The sequence below is a fragment of the Sander vitreus genome, chromosome 16 (assembly GCF_031162955.1).
Source record: "Sander vitreus isolate 19-12246 chromosome 16, sanVit1, whole genome shotgun sequence".
Classification (NCBI taxonomy): domain Eukaryota; kingdom Metazoa; phylum Chordata; class Actinopteri; order Perciformes; family Percidae; genus Sander; species Sander vitreus.
In genome coordinates this window covers 11,356,301-11,379,375 of record NC_135870.1, presented here as the reverse complement: position 1 = coordinate 11,379,375, position 23,075 = coordinate 11,356,301, and the positions used below count along the sequence as shown (strand labels likewise).

The window sequence follows — 23,075 nt, the reverse complement described above, 5'->3', positions numbered from 1 at the left end:
CTAATAACACGTAATTTAATGTAAAACCCCTGCATACTGATTATCCTAATAACATGACTTGAATGCTATGTTTAGTCTACATTTGAGTTGCGCTGAATGAATATAAAATATCACAATTCTAAATGTAAGATTATGATGATTGTCCTCTGCTGGATATGTGTTCTGAGCAGGATACACTAAGCCTCTCACTAGGCCCAAAAGTCATTACTTTCTCTCCGTTTTGCCTCGTAGCGTCAGGTCTGTCTCTGAAGGACTACCAGCGTGTGACCGTGAAACCAGGGAGCTCTGCTGAGCTGCCGTGCCTGGTACGCTCCAACCTAGCCCAGGTGATGTGGAAATCCAACGGCTCGGTGCTCACCGAGGCCTCACGCTTCCTCCTCATAGGCGAAAACGGCCTCCTTATTTACAGCGTTGCTCCAGAGGATCAAGGTCACTATGAGTGCTGGTCAGTGGAATGGGCCCCCGCTGCTGGGAAGAACTTTAGCCGCCTCCTGGCTGGATATGTCCTCACTCTGGACCTCCCACCCAGAGCCCCGCACCAGGCAGGCCATGTGACCACCACCCTCGGCAGCCAGGAGACGTCTAGCACACGTGCAGCTGAAGGTAATGGTAAGACAGACAGAGCCCTACTAACGTCGGCCCTTGCCCCTCCCAGCTTCACAGCCACAGTCCAATTCACCTCTCCACCCCAAACTGACTCACTAACCCCGCCGCCCAGCAGCACAATCAAGTTCCTGTCAAAGCAGCGTCTTCCCCCGAGCTCCAACGCGCCGCGCCCCGACAGCCAGGACCCAGCGGCAGAGTATTTGCAGCACAACAACAGCATCGCCCTCCTCTTCCTCTTCCTCCTGTTTTTCCTCCTCTTCCTGGCCGCGTTGGCGTACAACTGCTACAAGCAATATCTTCCAGCTCCCTGTCTGCGGCTGCGAGCTGCCCTGTTGGGCAGTCACAAGAGTGCCGATCAGCCTGAGTATCGGGACTGTGAGGAAGGTCTAATGATGGAGGCATCTGCAACTGACAAAATGAACATGAAGGAGCAGCCGACGCAGAACGGCAGCCAAACCACTCAAAACCTCCGGGCGCTCCGTGACACCGGGTATGAGACTGAGCCGGAGTGCGGCAACGGTCAAATCCCCTCTCACACTTTTGGAGACGACAGCCCGTCCCAGGAGAAACCCTTTGATGTGGAATGTGAATCTCAGCCCATCCAGTTTGCAGATGCAGATTAACCTTACTGCTAGCCAGAAGCTTTCGTTTCTCTCAGCATAGACTATTTTAGAGGGGATCAACACTCTTGCTGCATCTTCCCACAACTTACAAGTCAAAATGGTTTCCTTCTATATAAAAGTATGTTCAGTGTACAGCATCACATGAAGTTTAATCATCACAAGGCTTAAGCCAGGCGTTGCTCGTAGACATTTAACTCCTGATGTAGGGCTTATGATGATAATGCAAAAACTGTATTCACAGAAGCTGCGCTCTCTCAGCTTAGTCCAGCAAGAAAAGCTATTTCTTAAATTCCAAATTGGAAACGTTGTTTACCAAATTGGTAAGTTACCTTGGTGTTTTCCAAATTGGAGTCATGTTTTTTGTAAAGCCTGGGTGAAATATAATCTCTTGAAGCTTTTGCATCTTTTTTTTTCGAAGTAACATGTCGGTTGTTGGACTTCAGTAAATGCTTCAACATTACAGTTATTTCTCAGGGAAGATTTGCTCAGTACGTTATAGCCTAGCTTTGTTGTACAGTGTTGCTATCTGCAGCACCTGCTCTGTGGGCCTTTTTCTCACCCAGTGAGGTGGCAGTGTACGCTTTGAAGGTCAGAAAAAAAATAAATGCTGGAATAAATCAAACCGTTGTCTTTAAGTGACAATGTTGACTATCTCTGTATTTCATTTGTTTCTTTTCTGTGAAGTCGACATTCCTACATTGATACAACTCGGATGGTCCTGTGGATTAACCTCTACTAGCCATGTGATCTGATAACATAAATACGACGTGATGCTTGAAAATATCAATCATCGGTTGTTCTTTTTCTAAAACAGCCCTGGAATCTTGGAATTAAAATTAATTTTATTTTGTATTTTTAATGAAGCTTTCAGTTTTAGAACATTTTCAGATAATTATTATTTAAGATGAGTCACATCTGTGGTAATATTTTGTCTACTGTGTAAGTAGTTGTGATCTTCCTCATTGGTTTTTATTTATTGCAGAAGATTAGTTTATTAAGATTCTAGCCCATTAGTGTCCCTCTTGTCTGTTTTGCATGTCACCCCGTGTTTAGATTTCTTATTTTCCTCAATACTCTTTTCCCATCACTCCCTCCCTCACAGCCTCCTCTCCTGCCGACACTTCATCTTCCCTGTCCTCCTCTGGAAGTAGCACTCCCTCTGCCCTTCCTTCCTCCTCCTCTTCCTCCTCCTATTCTTCCACTTCTTCCTCCACCAAGCCCATCAGTGTGGAGGCCCGGGAGGCAGAGGTGAGACTGTTGCCTCCCCTGCTGAAGGACCAGGCCTGGGGGGTTCATGCCCAGGAGGCCTTCCTGCTCTTCTGCCTGGCCTTGGGTGAGTGGTGTCTGTGACATTGACTCAGCACACACCTCCAGAACTGGAAACCTATTCCTCTCACTTTCTAACCCTCCTTTTTTCATTCATTTTCTCTCCTTTCAGCATGTTGCATGTTACCATGTCCCGAACATAAACTAACCGTGTGTGTGTGTGTGTGTGTGTGTGTGTGTGTGTGTGTTTTTTTTTCTGGATTTGTTTAAAACAAGCCAGCCCTTTGCTTAGAAATGTGAATCTCCATTTTAGGTGTCTGGTAAGATAACTGTATTACGATTCAATATTAAACTGTCAACATCTCAGTGATCTGGTTGTCTCTCAATTCTACAGTACAGTTTTGTGTATAGTATTATAGTAGTGACATGAAACATGTACAATTTAAAAGTGGATCCTTTTTTATCCAGGGTGTTATTGCAGGCTCAAATGTCTTGCATCTCAATACTTTATCTGGATCTTTTTTTTGTGCCTGTAAACAAATGTAAATATATTTGTATATATGGAATTTGAAGATGTACATAAATCTAGGGGACATTTTGGGACTATTGCTCTTGGTAGGGAGGTTAAATAAATATTGTGAAATGTTTTCAACACTGGTTTGTTTTCTTACATTTTTTTACTTCAGTCATCACCTTTTTATAAGCAATGTGGACTCATTAAGGATAATGACAAAAAAGACTAAAGAAAACTACTGTATGTGGCCCAAACATTAGAATCCTGTTGCATATACTGAAAATACTTATACTTTTGCACTGCATGTACATTCAGTCACACACCTTAAACTGTTCATTGGAACTTGAACACCACACGGACCTACCAAAGGCAAGTATTTCCCGTACAGTATGTCTATGTGGCGTGTCAGTGTCTCGGCCATCAGGGGGGTCAACATGAAGTCCTATTCTGTCCCTCAGGTCCCAGTGATGTCCACATTCACTGGCTAATAAATGGGCACAGTCTGGACACCCCCATAATGGAGTACCGCCAGCCGCTGGGTCAGAGGAAGGTACTAGTGAGCAGCTGGCTCCGAGAGGGGCCGCTGATCAAGGACGCCCGTTACAACTGTGTCGCTGAGGCCAGCACGGGAAATGACGTGTCTGAGGTGGACCTCCGCCTCACTATTGGAGGTATCTGGACCTGATGCTTGTATGGCTGAGAAAAAGTGTCCAGTGTGTAGAACATTATGGTTCTGTCTTCCTTGACAATATGCGTGTTAAAACCTAGTATGTCTGAAAAATGTGAGATATATTGTGAGTAATGCATGTAGAGAGGTCATAGAGTGCTTGGGATTGGTTGTCAGCGATGCCGCTGCCATTATTTCCATTAAAGATGTTGGTATTTGACAGATGAGGAGAGCATTCCATCCAGGGATTTGAACCAATGGAGAGGTGCACTCACAGAGCATGAGCAACTGCTAAAAAGATGGGAAAAGGCCTGGGTAGGTCTATGTTTGTGCATGTGAGTGTGTTTTCTCCCAACTTCATAATAGTAATTGTTCAGTTGGATCGACTGGAATCACATGCACCAGTTTTAAACCTGCTATGCGTGTTTTGTTTTAGGCGAGTGGTTTGAACTCTCTGCCGCTAAATCTAGCGTGATATTTAGACTGAATTACCATTTTGTTCTATTATTATTTGATAACTGATACAATCTGAAATGTGAGCAGCAATTCAGAGGTCAGGAACCAGGCTAGTTTAACCTCCTTTATTAACATTTCATCCATTTTGGCATCCTCTACTTGAATAGTACAACTGTTTTTCCCTCCACAGGAAAGCTGTGATGGCCACTGAGCTCTGTGAATATGTCATGGGCTTCACTTGTGTTGGCTGTATCTGGTTGTGAACATGGTCCTCAGCCCAGGTGGACCTCACCTTTTGACACTGAAACAAACAGACGGATATACAATGTCTCAGTGCCATCTTATGTAGGAGTTTGATGGAACATGCAGCGAAGATTGAACAACTGGCTTGTGCAGGGGGCTCACCTGGCTGTGATGATGGTGTTGGGAGACTCCTTCCAAAACTGACGATGAGATGAAAGTCTGAGGACGCGCTGCCTTTCCTTCCAAATATGCATTTATTTCTGTTTTTCCTGATGCAAATGAACATCCTTGAAGCAGTGCTTGTATGGAACAATAACATTGATGGTATATGAGGAGCACTGAACTGTATTTATTGGTGCAGCCAAGGGCGTTACTTTGGGTTCAACATTAGGGGGATTGAGAGCTCCACTTTTGAGCAAGATTGAAATTTTAACGTCAAACACTTCATTTTCTGGTGACTTTTTCTGCAACAGTTTGTGCCCTTTCTGCATTCATTTATGGTGCAAATGTCTATTTATGTAAAGGAAATTATCATAGGTTTTTGGGGTGGGTTGCACTGGCCAGTTTTGATTACATCCCCCCCCCGTACATTATGTCTATGGGTGCAGCACCTGTTTATAGCTTGGCTTATTTTACAAAGAGATGTTTACACCTTCACCGTCTTCCAAAGCCCCAGTGCTGTCCTTCAAAGCTACCTTGCTGTTTGACATTTTCACTTGAGATTATATAGTGTCTTTAATTTTTATTGGGCATTTATTTATTTTCTTTCCGGAGATTCAAATATTCAGCTTATTCACAGGATTTTGATTACGGAAATGGAGCAGGTTACTGTGGGACGTAGGGTTCTTTTCAATCACAGTGTACGTCTGATTGGTGAAATTCAGATAAAACCTAGCATTCAAAATGCCATACTTGGCATGGGTTGATTTGTTAGTCTGTATCTTACTGCTGTTGTCTGCAGTTAGTTTTTCTTCACATTAAAACTGTGACTACCTATTTGCCTTTTGAAGCAGAAATAAAGTGAGTTTGTTATATCTGTTTCTTACATTGAATTAAACATCAATGCATCACGTTTTGCTATGTTTGAATGAAGCACACTTGTCAATTTTTATGTCAGATGATCGATTAAATATTCACAGACCTGATTCACCCATTTATAAACCGGTTTTTACTCCTGCAGGATCAAAACTAGAGTGGCACAGTGACAAGTCAGCCTTTTCCACAGGAACACGTTCTACCATCTGAATTATTAACCGACCGACCGCCCATTTCTCCTTGGAAGCCATTTATGACATTGTCAAATGATACAATAATATCCTTGACTGAAAAACATATTTCCTTTCTAGATGTAGGTTGCAGACCATATCTCAGACACTTATGCCTCACAGATTTATAGACAAATGGGCATTTAATATTACATATCTAGTATAACTAGGAATAATCCGAAAAAGGTTAGACCTTAAATAGTTATGTTCAGTACAAGACATTTAATGTATAACAAAAAAATGCAACTGAGGAAAATTAATGTTTATAGGCCAAGTTTCTGCAGCTCAGCATGGCACTGTGATGCTTTATATTATTAATGGCGCCATCTACCATAACTGGAGACATAGCGCCCTCATGTGACCAAGTTAAGGAGCACAGGCAGAAAAATAAAAAATAAACATGAAAATAGTTCAGAGCTCAACAGTGACCGCCTTCTATACTAACTATGGTGACCGCCCACTTTTTTTAGGCTCTGTCTCCGGAAGTGTTTTTCACCATTCAATTGTTTCATTGACGTTTCGAAAATTGCTTATATAAAAAAGTTTTAAGTCTGGAACCAAGCCAACCAGCTACGAGATGAATAGTGAGCATAACACATTTGATTCGGCGCAAAAAAACATTTTGAAAATGGCAAAAAAAAGGCAAAGGTACAAGACCGTGTACAGAAACCATCATAGACTTCAGTGGTAGAAGCTCGCTCTAGCCGTTCGCGGTTTCGCGGGTACGGTAAACGTTTCTATGGTAACAGCGAGTTGGACCAATCAGAGACGTTGCTGTTACGCTTAGGATTGTGGGTAGTGTAGTTTTTCTCCATTAAATCGCGGATAAAACATGTTTTTCTTAAAACAAGTTTGATTTCATACGGAGTTTTAGCTTCTACAGGAGCAGAAACCTTCGTTTCACAACCACGTAGCTCTGGGTCAGTCTACCTCGGATGGTTTAGACATTATGACTGATATTCTAAATCCTTATGGAGAAAATCAATGGGATTTTTACTTATTTCAACAAGTTGATCATTTTAGGCACTTTGGATGTAGTGCTGTTTGACAGCAGCAGGACCAGTAGGGTTGAATGCTGCAATAAGCAACAGACAAGATCCAAGATCTTTATACAAACGGAACTATTTGGTTGAGAAAAAAACAGATAATGCACAGCATACAATAGAAAGTATATTCACTAAATAATAAAATCACAGGAGCAGTCTTTCAGATGAGCAACAGTGGGATCATGTCAGCCCTAAAATAATAACAGTAGTATCAATTGTGACCATGCAGCTATATGCATAATACCTTCATGCAGATATGACAGTATTAATTCCATACATTGAAAATTACAGATATTGTAAGCGATGGCATCATGACTGATGGATGTTCTGTAAACGTCTCTGTATAGTCTAGAGTTAGCATTTAGTTTATTAGTTACTCGAGGCTACAGCACTACATTACAATGCTTAGGCTACAGCTACAGCTCGACGGTTAATTTTACGGGCTGTAGTAATGCCGCGTTCTATTTAAACCTAGTTTGGTGGTGGTGGTGTCGTCCCGGGATGGTTCCATTGGGAAGCGGCTATCCATCGCTCTTTAACAGAGCTAGGATGGTTAACCGGACGTGCATTTGACATACCAACAAGTTCATTTTCATCCTTGGAGGTCCAGGTAGGTCAGTGGGTCAGTGTATATTTTGGTCATTCGATTTTCATTTCATAAACAGGTATTAAAAAACCAAAAAACGAATGGTTATTTGATTTTAAATGTTTTTATTTTCATTTTCTATTTCTTATAACAAAAAATAAAATCACTCGAAAACAGAAACGAAAAAAGGCCTGTTTTTTCATATTCAGAGACCGGATGTTATTTCCAATGCAACAGCGCCAGTGTTGCTTTCAGCCCAGGCTAAAATTACTTTGGAAACCTATACTCTTGATAATGCTTGGAGGGACTTTTATTTCATAATGTCACATTTATTTATTCCCCTCTCTCCCTGCCTTCCTCTGACTCTCTGTCTCTGTCTCTACCCGCCGCAGACAACTTTGCCCGAAGAGAGTCGAACCAGCTGAAGACTTGACTTTAAGTTCACGGCTGTAACGTTACTGTTACATCAACGTTACCGTTACAGCGCCAAACTTTCTGTTGCTGCCGTTAAGCTTGCTGATCTGGCAGAAAGTCACCGGCGGTTCGGGATCAGATCATGGGGATCAGACCTCCGGTGCTGGGTCTAATGTTATAATGGTCGCTGCTGCCGCTGCAGCTAGCTAGCAGCTAGTCACCAGCCCTGTGACCTGGGTCCCCGGTTCGCTCTATGTTCGCTCCCCGGTGATGACTGACTCTGGTCCGTCTGCAGAGCTGGCGTTACCCACTCTAGCTAAGCTGGGAATCAGACGAATCTGCCGCGCTCGTGCTTGGAAATGCAAGATCCGGTCTCAGAATATGAAAAAAAATGGAATTTTTAGGGCCCGAGCACGAAAGTGCAAGGCCCCAACGGTGCCTTGCACTGAAAGTGCGAAGGAACCTATTGTTTTTCATCAGATTATTTTTCCGAGTCCTTCGTTGCATTTTTGAGGGGGTTAGAATGCACGAAAACTCACAAAAATCTGCACGTGTCACAACTGGTGAAAATTGCAACGATTCAGAATAATTACTCATATGCACCGCTCGCGTTTGGCCCTATAACTCCCAAGCCATACATCGCACATTCAAAAACCATATATCTTCGCGTTCCCTGGATCCAGCGGAATCTCCTGATATAGGCCACGCCCATTTCCGCCTAGACTTTTATGCGTGAAAAATCGCGATTTATTGAAAACCTACTTTGCCGAATTCCTCCTAGACCGTGCGACCGATCTGCACGAAACTTGGCAAAAGTTATCCAAAGAATTTTTATAGGATAAAAATTGCACATATTACACACAAACACCAACTTTGCCATATCTCGACCAAAATTATTGCTATCAACGCAAAACTTAAGATTCTTGTTTGCCATGACCCTCTGGAGATGCCCCACACATTTTACGAAAATTGGCCACTAGAGGGCGCTACAAGTACATAAAGTTTATAGCTCATGAAAGGCTCATCAGATTTTTACAAAATTTTAAGGGTACCATTTAGGGCCACTCATGAGGCCACTCCTACAGTAAGGTACTGATTGGTCAAAGTAGGCGTGGCCTATGGGACAGGTAATTGGTTTTAGCCATTGGGCGCATTTTTGACGACCTCAATATATACGAAAACTCACAAAAATTGGCGCCCACATAAACACCTGGGAGCTTTGCGAGACTGTACAGCGATTTGGCCCAAACCTGTAAGTGGGCTCCATAGCGCCCCCTAATGCCTGGAAGGCCTTAACTTCGACATAGTTGCTCCGATCTTCACCATATTTAATACCCGTATTGCTCTAATCATTGCAGACATATTTCCCATTTACCTTCATTAGCTATGCCCAACTGGAAGGCGGCCATTTTTAATTATGCATTTTTCATGTGTTTTACATTCTTTCGAACTCGTCCTAGGCCGTGATTTCAATCTTCTTGAATCTTTGCAGGTAGTATCTGTTGACCCTCATGACGAAAAGTTATCCAGAGAATTTTGATAGTTAAAGAAATGCGCAAGTTACAGCAACTTCCTGTATAAACAAGAAGTTGCGTTATTTTGGCAACAATTATACCGATTGCCCCAAAACTTGACAAGGTTGTTCGTTATGGCCGGTTTAGCATCTGTGCCAAACTTGGCGTCAATCGGCCATTAGATGGCGCTGTTTTAATTTTTTTTAATTAATCAGCAAAATATTGATATATGGGAAACCTACTCTGTCTAACTACTCCTGGGGCGTGAGTCCGATCGGCACGAAAACTGGCATATAGACTCGGAGGACCCTCGGGACAAAAAGTTATCAAAAGAATTTTAATAGCTAAAACAATACGCAAGTTACAGATGACGAACTTCCTGTAGGTGGGTGTCAAAACAGGAGCGGTTGTATCTTGCACACGGCTATTCCGATGGACACAAAACTTAAGACAGTTGTTCCTCATGTGCCAATGAGGCTGTGTACCAAATATGGCGTCAATTGGCCTTTAGATGGCGCTGTTTTAATTTTTTTTAATTAATTAGCAAATTCGCTTTGAGTGAAACCAACTTTTTCTTAACTCCTCCTACAGCGTGAGTCCCATCTGCACAAAAATGGACACGTAGACTCGGTGGACCCTCATGACAAAAAGTTATCAAAAGAATTTTGATAGCTAACACAATGCGCAAGTTACAGAGGACCAACTTCCTGTAGGGGGCTGTCAAAACAGGAAGTTGCGTATCTTACCAAGATTTATTCCGATTGACACCAAACATAAGACAGTTGTTCCGCATAGGGGCTTGAGCATCCATGCCAAATTTAGAATGAATCGGCCATTAGATGGTGCTGTTAGAATTTTATTTATTAATTAGCCACATCGCAATATATGGGAAACATACTTTGTCTAACTCCTCCTGGGAGGTAAGGAGTTATGGCATAATAAGTTATGGAGGAACAACTTCCTGTAGGTGGCTGTTAAAACATGAACGGTTGTATCTTGGCAAAAGTTATTCCGATTTACATGAAACTTAGAATGTGTGGTCTACATGTGATGTTGCGTCTGCCAGTACCCCCGACTGCAAGAAGGCGAGGGCCCGTTCATCACTTGCAGCTTGCAGCTTTAATTTCATTTCTGTTTTCCAGTGATTACATTTTTTGTTATATGAAATAGAAAATGAAAATTGAAGCATGTTTTAAATTTTCACATTCCCTTTTGACAATGAAAGGAAAAAACGCCTTGTATTTCAATTTCAAATTCATCAGGGGATAGGACCTGAACAAATCAGGTTACGTTACCTTGTGTAAGCATGGACGCCTGGCCAAAAGTATGCTATTACTATATGCTATTGAAGGGCGGGTCTTGGCGTGGTCATAGTGGGGGAAAAAAATATCGCTCCCGGGTCTGTCCATAGACATTCTCTTAATACATCCATGCAGTAAAATGAATCTGTCTGGTCTGTCTGCGGACTGCAAGAGAGCAAGTGGTGCTCACTGCAGAGCCAAATGGGCGGGGATTGACCAGATCCATCCAGCCCCTGCCAATCCCACATTCAAAAACAAACTTCGATAAGAAACGCAAAGGTGAGAGTTATGCTTCATTGGAACCATAGACTGTTAATATTAATAATATACAGTCTATGATTGGAACAAATTGAATTTTTTCTTTTTGTTTTACAAAAGAAAAGGCTTTTGGGATGAAGATTAAGATTGGATGTTTTGGCAAATGTACTGTACGTCTGGTTAACGTACAACATATTGAATAGGCTGACAGTCTACTAGCTTCCATGCGTGCAGTAAATTAACGATATTTGATATAACACCTGTAACAGTTAGTAGTCGTCAATAGACCTGTCCGATTTGTTGTAGAGTTTAAGATAAAGTATACAACAAAAGTGACAACAACTCACGTTTAGCTCATTGCTTTAATTTGCACAAAACCTTTAGGCTAATTGGATGATGTATCCCCTCATCAACTCACTGGTGAGTAATTGCTAACATAACCTCTTTTCTGTGTGTAGCTAGCTAGTTTATATAAAGTAGTGACATAAAAGTAATGCCAATCTTATGTCTCACCTGGTAAAAGACCTCCTATAAATATGTATTTTTTCCTAATTTTTTTTAATGGAGAAACAAGGTATGATATTATTGGAGGTTGTAGTTTTAGGAGCATAGGCTACTGCGTTCCAATACCTATACTCCAATACTATTTAGTATACCAGAAAAAGATCTTTTTATTTTGTTGTTTACATACATACTATGTCAAATGCAGTATGCCAAAAATACAATGATGTCCTACTGCATCTGGCCGGATTTTGCAGTAGGCTATGCCAGAATGCTTTTTTGGCTATTCAGACCCACAATCCTTTGTGCAGGGTATATGATCAAGAGGGTCAAAGTTCAAGGCGCAATGATGAAGAAGTAGTATATCCCGGCCGGTATGTCCCAACCGTATACATACTGTATGCAACAGTACAAGGGCAGCTGCAGTACATACTAAAAGTATTTGATTCTGAACTCAGTGGCAATGTAGCTTGAAACTCAAAGCATTTCCAAACTGCAACAACCACAACTCTTGTTGTTGGTGCTAAAAGGTGCAGACATTTTTATTATGCTCAGATATATTTGGCAGTAAATGACAGCTGGCCAAAATACCAAAAATGCACTAATCTCATACATTTGACAACACAAAATAGTTTATACTAAAAATATCTTGTATAAAATTATGGTTTAACTTAGTAGAGCTTACAGATGAATGTAACCTTGATTTTCAATAGGTTTAATGTGTCAATGCCTAATAAATACCTTGACCTAAAAAAAAAGATATTAAAAGAATATAAAAAAATATGGGAAATATGGGCTTGTCACTTAGTAACTTGTAATTATTAAAACATTACCAACGCAGATATAGACTACCTCACTATCGCATAAGAAAAAAGAGAGAATCAAATACCAACCAGTTTATTTATACACCTTTTGGAAATACTTCCTTTCCTAGTACCCCTTCCCATATTCCACAGGTCTTCTACTGCACTTGTACTGTGTTAATATTACAGTAGGCTATCAATAAACGCATGAGGTGTGCTGTATCCCTAAAGAAATTGAATTAAAATCACAATTATTAATTTGTTTCATTATTTGTTCTAAGCAGTATTTGGTTAGTTGATTATAGAAATGGAAGGGCTATAGGCGCACACAAACACACTCTTGTGCTTCCGCTGCTTCTGATGTTTTTTAATAAACCATTCACAGAAAGCTCAAATGATGCCCCAGACATGATAATGAAAATGAGCTCACAAGGCTACACATTGTCCACACAGGAAATTCTTACATCACTGTGGTTTCTTCAAGTAGGCTATCAATATTGTTTCCCTTGGCTATTCATTTTATTGTGTTTCATTGAGCTTTTAAGAAACACGACACACAATTGTGTAACCACAGGCAGTGATGTTATTGAAATGTGGTCACAAACAGGCTCATATTAGTCATGCATGTAGGGCAAGATAATGACACTCCGTTTCATTCAGTGTGAACATAATGGTAACCAAATGTTGTGTAACTTTAATTTATATTTTTATCAAATATAGAGGTGTCCCTGTCCCATATAATACAAATAGACTGAATATATATGGGGTTAAGTATTTGTTGCCATTATTGCCTTATAAAAGTGGTAGTGGGATGTATCCCACAGTGAAACAAGTAGATGGCTGTTAGAAAACCCCTGTGTTGGAGCATTCAAGCAAATGGGTGGCAACAAACAGATGCAATGGACATATATGTTTTTCCCCCAATATTATTTAAAGCTCCATTGTGTAATTCTTTGAGTTGATTCTTAGCAAAAAAAAAACTGTTCTTTCACAAATATGTGCTCATTCATGTGTAATTGCTTCCAGCAACTAATCAAAGTATTCTCGTAAGCGTAGAATCTGCCATTCAGAATACATAGGAGCGACTTGCTCTATTCTACCATGTTTCATCTTTAAAATACATTAGCCAAAGAGGGACATACCTCCGCGTTTTGCGCTTTTACACTCAGTGGCAGCGTGACGAATGCCAGGGAGGGGTAGACGATTACTCAGCGACTGCCGGGAGATTTGAAAGCCGGTTGAAGATGGAGCATCACGCCTATTCTCTAGGACATGTAACGGAGTCGCCAAGGAGGTTAAAAAGAGAATTAAAAACGACAACGCGACAGGCAAAGACCAAAGTTAATATTGGAGTGGCTTTTCCAAGATTGAAAGAGCTCATAAGGAGCAAGGATTTTAAAAGGGATGCCAAAGTTGCCTGCTTTCTTCTCGACAGGTAATTCTGCCTATTTGTGTAAATTCGAAGTTTTATAGTTGCTACTTGCTTGGCTAAATATAGCATGGTTGTGCATTAGGGATCGACCGATATAGATTTTTTTAGTGTCGATGCCGATTTTTTTTCATCAGCCTTAGCCAATGACCGATATGGGCTGCTGATTTTCTTGAGCCGATATTTGGAGCCGGTACTGCTTTTGCTCCCTCAATTTACATCATAGAAATGGAAACCCTGCCACACTGGATTTGTTTTCGGAATCTGCTCTGCTATTTCTTTAAAAATAATGAACAGAAACACAGATCAGTTTCACTTCTGCAATCATCTTACATTCATATCACGCAAATTATGAGTGCAATGTGCATCATATGAATGGGTGCACTGCATATGGTTAACTGTGCAAGGGTAAAAGGCTTTCATCAACATCTACAACACAGCCTTGATGATGCATTGCTTGCTGACGTATTATAAGACAGATATAATCAGGTCATCACAAAATGTCCTTTGTCAACACGTTTAAATAATTTAAGAAAACAATAAACCTGAAAAGTAGCCATTAAAATAAAGTGCTTGATTTGTAATATAAGACTGCTCAGGCTGAATTGTAGTCACTTTGGCGATATCCTGACTTTTAATCTAGGACCAGCATCAGCCGCACAGAGCCGTTAGCGTGGCTCTAGACTATTTAGTTGCTTGTATTGTTTTCTTTCATATTCCACTCAGATTGTAGCAGCTTCGTCATTTCACATAAAGTATGTTAAATCATAAATACCTTGTGAAAAACATTGTTGTGCTGCACAAGAGCCATTAAATATGTCTAAAGGTTCAGACACACGTGGTCGATAATCAGCTGTAGGACACTCTGGCGAGGTCAGTGACTCAAGTCTGTTTGGTGTGTTCCGTGCCGTCGTCCGTCCGAGGGGCCGTCGGCCTTCATTTTGGCCGATTTGACATGGATAAATCGGTGGGTCGGGCACTGCCGGCAGTCAGACTCAAATGACCCATCTGATTGGTGGAGTGCTAACCCAGAAACAGGGAGCGGAATGAGCGTGACTAGAGTTTCTCAAAATCTGACGAAAATCTTTTAAACTGACCTTTGTTGATCTGAAATGAAGACAGATTCAGCAACTGCATGTTCTATTTCTCGCTTAAAATTTTTCAGAAACACGTTTCGGTGAACTATTTTAGTAAAATACGAGATCGTATTCTGAACAAGCCGCCATGACAGTCGGTCTTTGAATTTCCGGAGAAACCAGACCCACGTGACGCGTTCGTCCAATCAGCTGCTGGTTTTCATTTTTGGGCGACAATACCAAGGAGGTAAGTGAACATCTGGAAAGCGTACGTCCTATGGCGCCATTTTGATGCTAACAAGCACTCACCCCCTGTTAGCATCCCATTGACTCCCATTCATTTTGACGTCACTTTGACAGCGAATAACTTTACATCTGAAGCGTTTAAAGACTTTATTTGTCCATTGTTTATTTCTAAAGAAACACGACAATGTATAAAAGGCTCCATTACCTTGTATCTCACGTTATGGCTCTGTAGCAGATGTTTTTGTAAAAATAGGCTAACAATTGTGTCATAACCACGCGACTTACTGTCGCATAGTAGAGGAATTACCGTATAGTACAGGAGAAGCTTGCAGGCAGTTTCGACTTACATTAGCTGTTACTAATGTTAACTAGCATTTTAGTTAGCAATAATTAGCCTGTGCCCATGTTATCTAATTACATATACCTACGCTCTCCGTCTCTGCAAGATTGGGAATGATTGAGATTTCTCTTGGCACAGCTACCAGAAGACTTATAACTTTCAGACAGGTTGCTCACGTCACATTTATGTCATCTCTCTCAGTTGGAGGCTGCGCAGTAACGCTCAGCGCTCACCGGAAAAGTGCTTCTAATATCCTTCACTGGTCTCCGTCCTGATCAACGGGATCTGTTGGTCCATTCTATATACTGTCTATGGACAATACTGATTAACGCCGCCTGCTGTTATGGAGACGTATTACGTCTCATCACTTGGTGTGTTCCGAGGCACTTTTTTGACCAACTCAGGGAGACTGATCAGTCCAACTGCCTTTTCTGCCGAGGGTCGGCCGTCTGGTCAGTGTTTCTCGACCTTTACAGTCTTTTGGATATTATTAACTCATGTGCCAGGCTGGTGTGGGGTCTCTCACAACTCCCCTTGCTGGTGCTTTGTTGGACTTTGTCACCGTACCATAGGGTCCCTTCAATGCAGCTGTGTTGCAGAAAGAAAAACTAGTTTATTTGAGGAGTTGTCTGCCTTACTAATGCCACTGAGATACCTAAACAGCTGTGAGAGAATAGTCTATCAGCTTCTAGTTAGTCTGAAAATAACACTTGCTTTTTTGAATGTTTTTGGTAACCTGGCAACTGTAGTCAAGTGGAGAAGTGTCTGCTGCTTTCCTTGCCAATGGATGCTCTTTCCTCTCCTTTCTCATTCACTCTTAATGTATGTCTGAAAAATGAGATAGAAAACTGACAATAATCTGATTATGTTTAATTGCAATTGAACTTATGTTCTTACTTACTCCATGTAGTTGTACCATGTAATTCTTACATCTATTAAATTGTATAGTTTATCATAAGGATGTTATGTTCAGGGGCAAATAGGTGGACCCAAAATGCAGAGAGCGCGAGGCAGGTGTTTAGTGCTTGAAAATGTATTATAACCAAAAGAAAACCAGGGTACATAGCACAAGGGCCCAGAACAAAAACCTCACAAAATGTGAAGAGACCAGAGAGCAGGATATCCAAAACCCGACAGAGACCACAGAGAACACTGATGGGAAACGAACAAAACTGGCAGGAACAAAACACAAAAATGATCTGACACCGGACAGGGGGAAGACAAAGCCTAAATACACAGGGTAACGAGGAAACACAAGACAGGCGACACAAGGCTGGGAAACAGGTGAAACACATAAGGGCAATCACAAGGGCGGGAAAACACAGGAAGTAAAAGACAAGACCGAAAACAAGACCGTCAAAATAAAACAGGAAACAAGGCAAAAATACAAAACAGAAAAAACAGATTACCAAAATAAGACAAAACACACCAAACCCATAACAGTACCCCCCCCAAGGGACAGATCCCAGATGTCCAAAAAAAACAACAACAACCACCACCACCAAGGAGCAAAAGACAGAGCCAGGGAGGGTGGCGGGAGACCAGAGGAGGGACAACAAAATCAACCCTGGAGGGGCAAGGGAAGGCACAAGAACCCTCTGGGGGCCGTCCGCGAGGGCGAATCCCTTCTGAAGGCCGAGCAGGTCTGCGGCAAAGGCGAAACCCCTCAGGAGAACAGGCAGACTGAGCAGGAGAAGGGGGCAGCTGGGCAGAAGACAGGCGACGAGTCAGCTGGGCTGAAGACAGGCGACGGGTGGGCTGGAGTCCGCCAAACAGGCAACGGGAACAGAGGTCAACAGGGGTGCCGACAAGGCACGAGGGGCAGGAGTGGGTCTGACCAAAAACAAAGGTAAGGTCTCTGGGGGACAGGACAAGGGCAAAGTCACTGGGGAGGTCTCTGGGGAGTTCTCTGGGGCGCCGGAGACCAAAGAAGCCTCAGGGGCAGTCTCTGGGGTGCCGGAGACCGGCATAGTCACTGGCTTGCCCGTAAGCGAACACTCTGGGAGGTCAGTCGACGTGGACTCTGGACGACTGGAGGACTCTTGAAGAGCTGTCATCGGAGACTCTGGACGGCTGGACGTCAGCCGGGGTTCTGGGCAGCCGCTAGCCAGCCGGGGTTCGGAGAGGCCGCTAGCCAGCGCTGGGACACTAGAGGGCGGCCAGCGCTGGGACACTAGTCAACTCGGAGACACTGGGCAGTGCTGGAACACTGGTCAAATCTGGAACACTTGGAACACTGGTCAGCTCTGGAAAACTCACTGACCATGTTGCAGGCTGGGTGCCAACTGGCAGCAGTGGTGGCTGACTGCTAGCAGGCTTGGAAGAAGATGGCCTGCTAGCATGTTGGGGTGATGGCTCATGGCTAGGAGTCTCCAAGAAGTCCTGAATCCACTCCGGCAGGGAGCTCCTGAGCCAGGGTTGAGTGGAAACTCCAGCGAGCAGAACGAAGAACTGCCTCCTTAGCCTCCCAACCTTGAGCAAATCTCCACTCCCCAACAGCGCAGATAAGCCTACATGTTAGGTCACAAAGTTCATCCTCGAATAACTCTGCTGGGTCTATTGTGGTCAGATCATTCTGTTATGTTCAGGGGGAAATAGGTGGACCCAAAATGCAGAGAGCAGCAGGCAGGAGTTTAGTGCTTGAAAACGTATTATAACCAAAAGAAAACCAGGGTACATATCACAAGGGCCCAGAACAAAAACTCACACAAAACGTGAAGACACCAGAGAGCAGGATATCCAAAACCCGACATAGAGACCACTGACAGGAAACAAACAACCTGGCAGGAACAAAACACAAACACAAAAATGATCTGACACCGGACAGGGGGAAGACAAAGACTAAATACACAGGGTAACGAGGAAACACAAGACAGGTGACACAAGGCTGGGAAACAGGTGAAACACATAAGGGCAATCGCAAGGGCAGGAAAACACAGGAAGTAAAACAAGACAAGACAAGACAGAAAACAAGACCGTCAAAATAAAACAGGAAACAAGGCAAAAATACAAAACAGAAAAAACTGATTACCAAAATAAGACAAAACACACCAAACCCATAACAAAGGATCCCCATTAGCTGATGCCTAGCTAGTCTTCCTGGGGTCCAAAACAACATTAAATCAAACCATATTAAAACATTTCACGACACATACAGGAAATGAAAAGAAACTTAACAAACTAACAAGTATAAAACAAAATAACAAGGAAACAACCTAAAAAACCCAAGAGAAAAAAATAAAAATATCTAAAAAACTAAATTTATGTTATTACACAACATGACACATGGGTTTAGAGTTAACATCTATGGACTAATGTTATGAACTGTGGGTGTTTATCTGGAGAACTTATATGTACATTTTGTGAAAGTTCTTAGTTAATACGCATGATTAATAATACGCATGATTTATATAATAAGCGGAAGACATATTTATGTTGTCAGTGCAGTGCACTCTTATTTTGAAAGCTTTACCTGGCATTTACTTTTGGGTTGTTAAAATGTTACAAGAATCTCATTGGAAGAGGATATTCCTGTTTATGTTTGTGTCATCTTATCCATTATTTATTAGACTTTCTGTGACCTGTCCAGAGATGGACCCCATCATACAGGAAGCTCCACGCTGTGGCTTATGCAGCCTACTGCACAGGAAACACCCCCAGTGACCAGCCATCAATGGTCATTCCAGCAGCAGCATATACTCTAGATATTCCCGCCTTTTCTTTTCCACTCAGCTCCCTTGTGTTTCTCTCCGCAGTGGCAGGGGAACAGTGGGTGGGCCTTCAGTGCCTCAGGCTCTCTGGACACCTGCTAACAGAACACTATAATTCGTGAGTAGAGCTTTTTTTCGTGTCTCTAGCTACACCTAAAAGAAAAAGAAGAATGTCTACAATGCCCAAATCTGCACCCTTCTTTATGGGTACTGTAAGCAGGCTTTTCTCATTTCCAAATTGAGACAATAGTGCAATAGTGTAGGAAAACAATGATGTTTTAGATATGTTGGATAATGTAGCGAGCCCGTCATGATTACGAATTAACTTTACTGCTGATGAGCACGGCTCTCCGACGGAAGCGAGGTCACCCCGGTGAGTGAGCTAACCATGAAGCTAACTAATGCTCTGGTTGCACTGTAGCCATTAGCGCTGTCAGCTATCCTTCTTTCCTCCACCCTCTCTCTCCCTTTGTGGTCAGCGGTATAAGATCCATATGAGCACAAATATTGATTTAAAAATGATTTTATTGATTGAAATAGCTTGCTAGAGTCTATGATCAGAACTCTGTTCATGGCACAGTGTTTCCCACGCAGACTAATTTGTGGCGGTGCGCCGCACTACCAACACCGGCCACCGCACATTGCATTTTGTTCTAAATTTTTTTTTTTACGCTATTTAAAACATACAACTTATTTGTTCAGCTGCATTTCCTTTCCTTGCTCTCCTCCGTCTCTCTGTCACTTGCATCTCGCTCACATACACACACACAGCCCCTCCCCCCGTGCACACAGCGTCTGTCTCCATGACAGGAGAAACAGGAGAAGACGGCTGGCGAAATTCACAAGTTCACGAAAGGTTGGTATCTCGTGAACACTTTACACAATCACACATTAAAAAAGTGCTATAAAAATATTTTATATTCTGAATACAATGCTGTCAGGGTGTTAATGTTGGAGTCCTGAACCGACTCTTAGTAAACAAGCGATTGCGCCTGCTTTAGAAAGTTAACTAGTCGCAAGTTTGCGGTAAAATGCAGTTGGGTTGTCGAGGTCAAAACACTATATGTAGCAGCTGTGAATCAAATAAACTTATTTTAAATAATGTTATGTCATTTTTTTACTCTTACACTGAAAAATGCACGTGTTGAGGATGAGGACCAGCCTGAACCGGAGGTATCAGTCTGAAACAGAGCTGAACAGTCCAACCAGTGTAATTAATTATGTTATTAATTTGTTTACAATATTTTCAGGCTTCAACCAGTGCTGCTCAATCATAAAGACAGGGTCAGGGAGAGAAATAGATAGATTCGTTAGGCATTGAAGAAAGAGTAAGAGAGGAGGACAGCATCCAACAGCGTGTCCTCCTCAGTTTTTGATACTTGATTGTATGAAAATAAGTATCTCATCATCAAAAAACACATCATTAGCCTGTTGCCCACAAACTTCACCACTGATATTTGGAGTAGCGGTGTTAGCCCAATGTCTCTCATCAGCTTAACGGGCATAAACATGAAGAAAGCGATATTTCAATCTGCTCTGTCTGCATGCGGTTTCTATACAGCTCTGTTTTAACAACCACAGCGCTACTCTGTAAATAGCGATTTTTTTTCTTCACAAACAGGCTAAAACAAAAGCTTTTGGTGTGTTTTAACTGTTATAGTTTGCCATAAGTCTTTAAATTTGGACAAAATCTTGTGAACTTAGCTGCTGGCGTAAACAAACCATCCTCTCCGCTGGATCAGTAAATCCACATGGCTAATTAATATGCACATGAATGACGAATTGTGTTCTTCATTCTTTCTAAACTTCACTCAGTATTTTGATATCAGGAATTTTATGATTTATTTTATTGACACTAGCCCGGGGAAATGTCGGGGCCCAGGCACTGAGCTTTGAATAGAAAAAAGGCATGGTACTGTAAATAATTGACAACCATATCCGAGAAGGCCAAAATCATCTGTGTGTCTGAAAACACCCTCGGACCCCAGAGGGATTATTAATTATTTGTATTGTTACTTGATATCGGCAAGTACCCAAATGTAAGTACTTGTACTTGTACTTGATCTTAAAAAAATCAGTGCATCCCTACTAACAAGACTAAAGGCTGTTTTATGGTTCTGCGGAGGCTCCATGCAGAGCTTTCGCCATAGCTTACGTAAGTGGCCTGATGTTTATACTTGTGCGCTGGTGTGTGCGTTGAGCCGGCATGTGTGTGTGTGTGTGGGGGAGTGTGTGGTAGAGCAAGGGAGAAGTGAGAGAGTGACGGCGATTAGCTTCGGAGCGTGTACTGACTCTAAAGTCATAGTGAGAGAAACAAAGTGTCTCCCCTGTGTTTTCTGACCAAGGTGGGAAATATTTAATAGGAACAGTTAACCCTCTCCTTGATTTCATGTTGTTTATGGAGAAGGAGAACCAGGAAATGAGTCAGGGGAAATGCAGCGCTACCAAGCCACGGACGAGCGACGTGCGTCGCTGTGACGTGTGGTTACATTTTTTGAGAGGTGCACGTCAGTCTACGGCATAAGGTCCGGCGTAGATGCAGAGGGGTCTGCAGGGGTACACCGTCGATTCTATGCAGAAGCATAAAAAGGCCTTAAGAGTCTACAGCCATTCTAGCAGCTCTGTTAGGCTAAAGGGCTAAATGCTAACATCAGCATTACAACAGTGACAATGCTAACATGCTGATGTTTAGCAGGTATAATGTTTACCATGTTCATCATTTTAGTTTAGTGTGTTAGCATGCTAATTAGCACCAAAGTAAAGCTGAGGCTTTTGATAATGTTATTAGGATTGCAAGTATTTGGTCATAAACCAAATAATTAGAATCCATTGGAATCCATCTAATTGATATATTGATATATTGAGATAGTTCAGTAAAAGAAAAAAATGTTGACCTGCTGGGGGTGATTGACGAAACGTCAGCAGAGTTCATCCTGACCTTTCCATGAGCCCTTAGTTACTGTTGCTACGTCTGTTTGTTGTCAGTGTTTCAATCTTGTGCCCTGGTATTAAAGTACAGCATGATATCAGATCATATTATTTTGTTAACATAACCATGTTCGGGTACTTACGGTAGGAAAGCATACTAGGATGAGCAGGGTTATACAGGTTTATTTAGCAGGACCACTGAAAATGATTTTACAGAGCAGTTAGTAGTTTTTTGGCAGTAGTAAAATTTAAAAAAAGGAATGCCAGCTAATTGAAATTAAATTTGATAAAAAATATTTAATTTTAATATTGCTATTCCTAAGCCTCCATACAGTACTGCAGCACTTACTTAGCAAATACACATTTCACAAAGTGTAGTCTTTCTTTATTGTGGCTAAGTAATTTTAATTTCTTTTTTTCTAGAAAGGTAAGACTAATATAAAATACAATGAGATGACAAATACCTAAAAGCTGATTTTATTTATGTGTTAATGGTCACTGTCTCAGAGGGTTATAAATCTGCAAAGGATGACATTTAGGACTTGATGATATATGATTAAAATGTCTAACAAAAATACATTAGAATGCATGATGTCATTCTAATAATCAAATCAAACAGGATGCTAATTTTGTATTTTCAAAAGACAAATGTTGTCCAAATATATGTCTAACCATATTTATAAACCCAAAATACATTTGTAGTTCTAGTACATTTGTACTATCTGCCCTCATACATAAAAACAGTAAACTGCTAATTAAATGTTAAGGTGGTAACTGTTCACATGAATGTGGGGAATGAAAATCTGATAATGGTGACAATTAAAATCACAGGGGTGGCATTTTTACTTCTAATGTCTTTTCCTGGATGTTTTTCTTGTTTCTTTTTTGTAAACAGAACACTATCTTATTAAATCATGCAAACATCTCATATCTGATGATGTACATATCATTTTTAAAAGACAGTCAAGAGAAAACAAAATGTACACCTGTGTCTGGAATGGTCTCTTCCACTATTCTGCAAGCCTCCCCTGAATGAGTCATCCAGCCGGCTCCTCATTGGATAAGACCATGCCATCCCAAGGGATTGCCTTGCAGAGGCAGAAAGGCCTTGCTTCCATTCACAGAAACATTGGTATGCCAGCCTGCTATTTCATTCACATAAAAGACTAAATATTGCATGCTTTTTGTCCTCTGCTCTTATCATCCTTTGTCTTTTTGCTTCCCCTTTTGATTTGCGAGGGTCTGCCTTTTCTTCCCTGCTTCTGTGTTTGCCTTTTTTTTCT

The 23,075-nt window shown here is 41.7% G+C and overlaps 2 protein-coding genes across 8 annotated transcripts in view; both read left to right on the top strand.

Annotated features, from left to right (window-relative positions):
- sema4d (sema domain, immunoglobulin domain (Ig), transmembrane domain (TM) and short cytoplasmic domain, (semaphorin) 4D) overlaps positions 1–3,147 on the top strand; it is a 37,097-nt gene extending 33,950 nt beyond the window's left edge. For all 6 annotated transcript variants that reach the window (XM_078271169.1, XM_078271173.1, XM_078271171.1 and 3 more), the window contains one exon: positions 232–3,147. In XM_078271169.1, the coding sequence (XP_078127295.1) occupies positions 232–1,229 (998 nt within the window). In that variant the 3' untranslated portion in view covers positions 1,230–3,147. The remainder of the gene's footprint in view (positions 1–231) is intronic.
- A 94-nt stretch (positions 3,148–3,241) lies between these two features.
- LOC144531185 (uncharacterized) lies at positions 3,242–5,447 on the top strand. Of its 2 annotated transcripts, none has more exons than XM_078271176.1 (3): positions 3,242–3,680; positions 3,900–3,991; positions 4,323–5,447. In XM_078271176.1, exons 1-3 carry the CDS (start codon positions 3,527–3,529, stop codon positions 4,341–4,343), a joined length of 267 nt encoding a protein of 88 aa, XP_078127302.1. In that variant the 5' UTR covers positions 3,242–3,526; the 3' UTR covers positions 4,344–5,447. The 2 variants fall into 2 exon arrangements, with proteins under 2 accessions (XP_078127302.1, XP_078127301.1); XM_078271175.1 differs by having other exon boundaries at positions 3,900–4,011.
- The last annotated feature ends 17,628 nt before the right edge of the window (positions 5,448–23,075 follow it).

Excerpts from the sequence above, each read along its gene's own strand:
- LOC144531185 (XM_078271175.1), top strand. The coding sequence starts at position 3,527 with ATGGAGTACCGCCAGCCGCTGGGTCAGAGGAAGGTACTAGTGAGCAGC. Across the intron at positions 3,681-3,899 it reads CCTCCGCCTCACTATTGGAG|ATGAGGAGAGCATTCCATCC; the intron begins GTATCTGGACCT and ends GGTATTTGACAG. Across the intron at positions 4,012-4,322 it reads GTAGGTCTATGTTTGTGCAT|GAAAGCTGTGATGGCCACTG; the intron begins GTGAGTGTGTTT and ends TTCCCTCCACAG.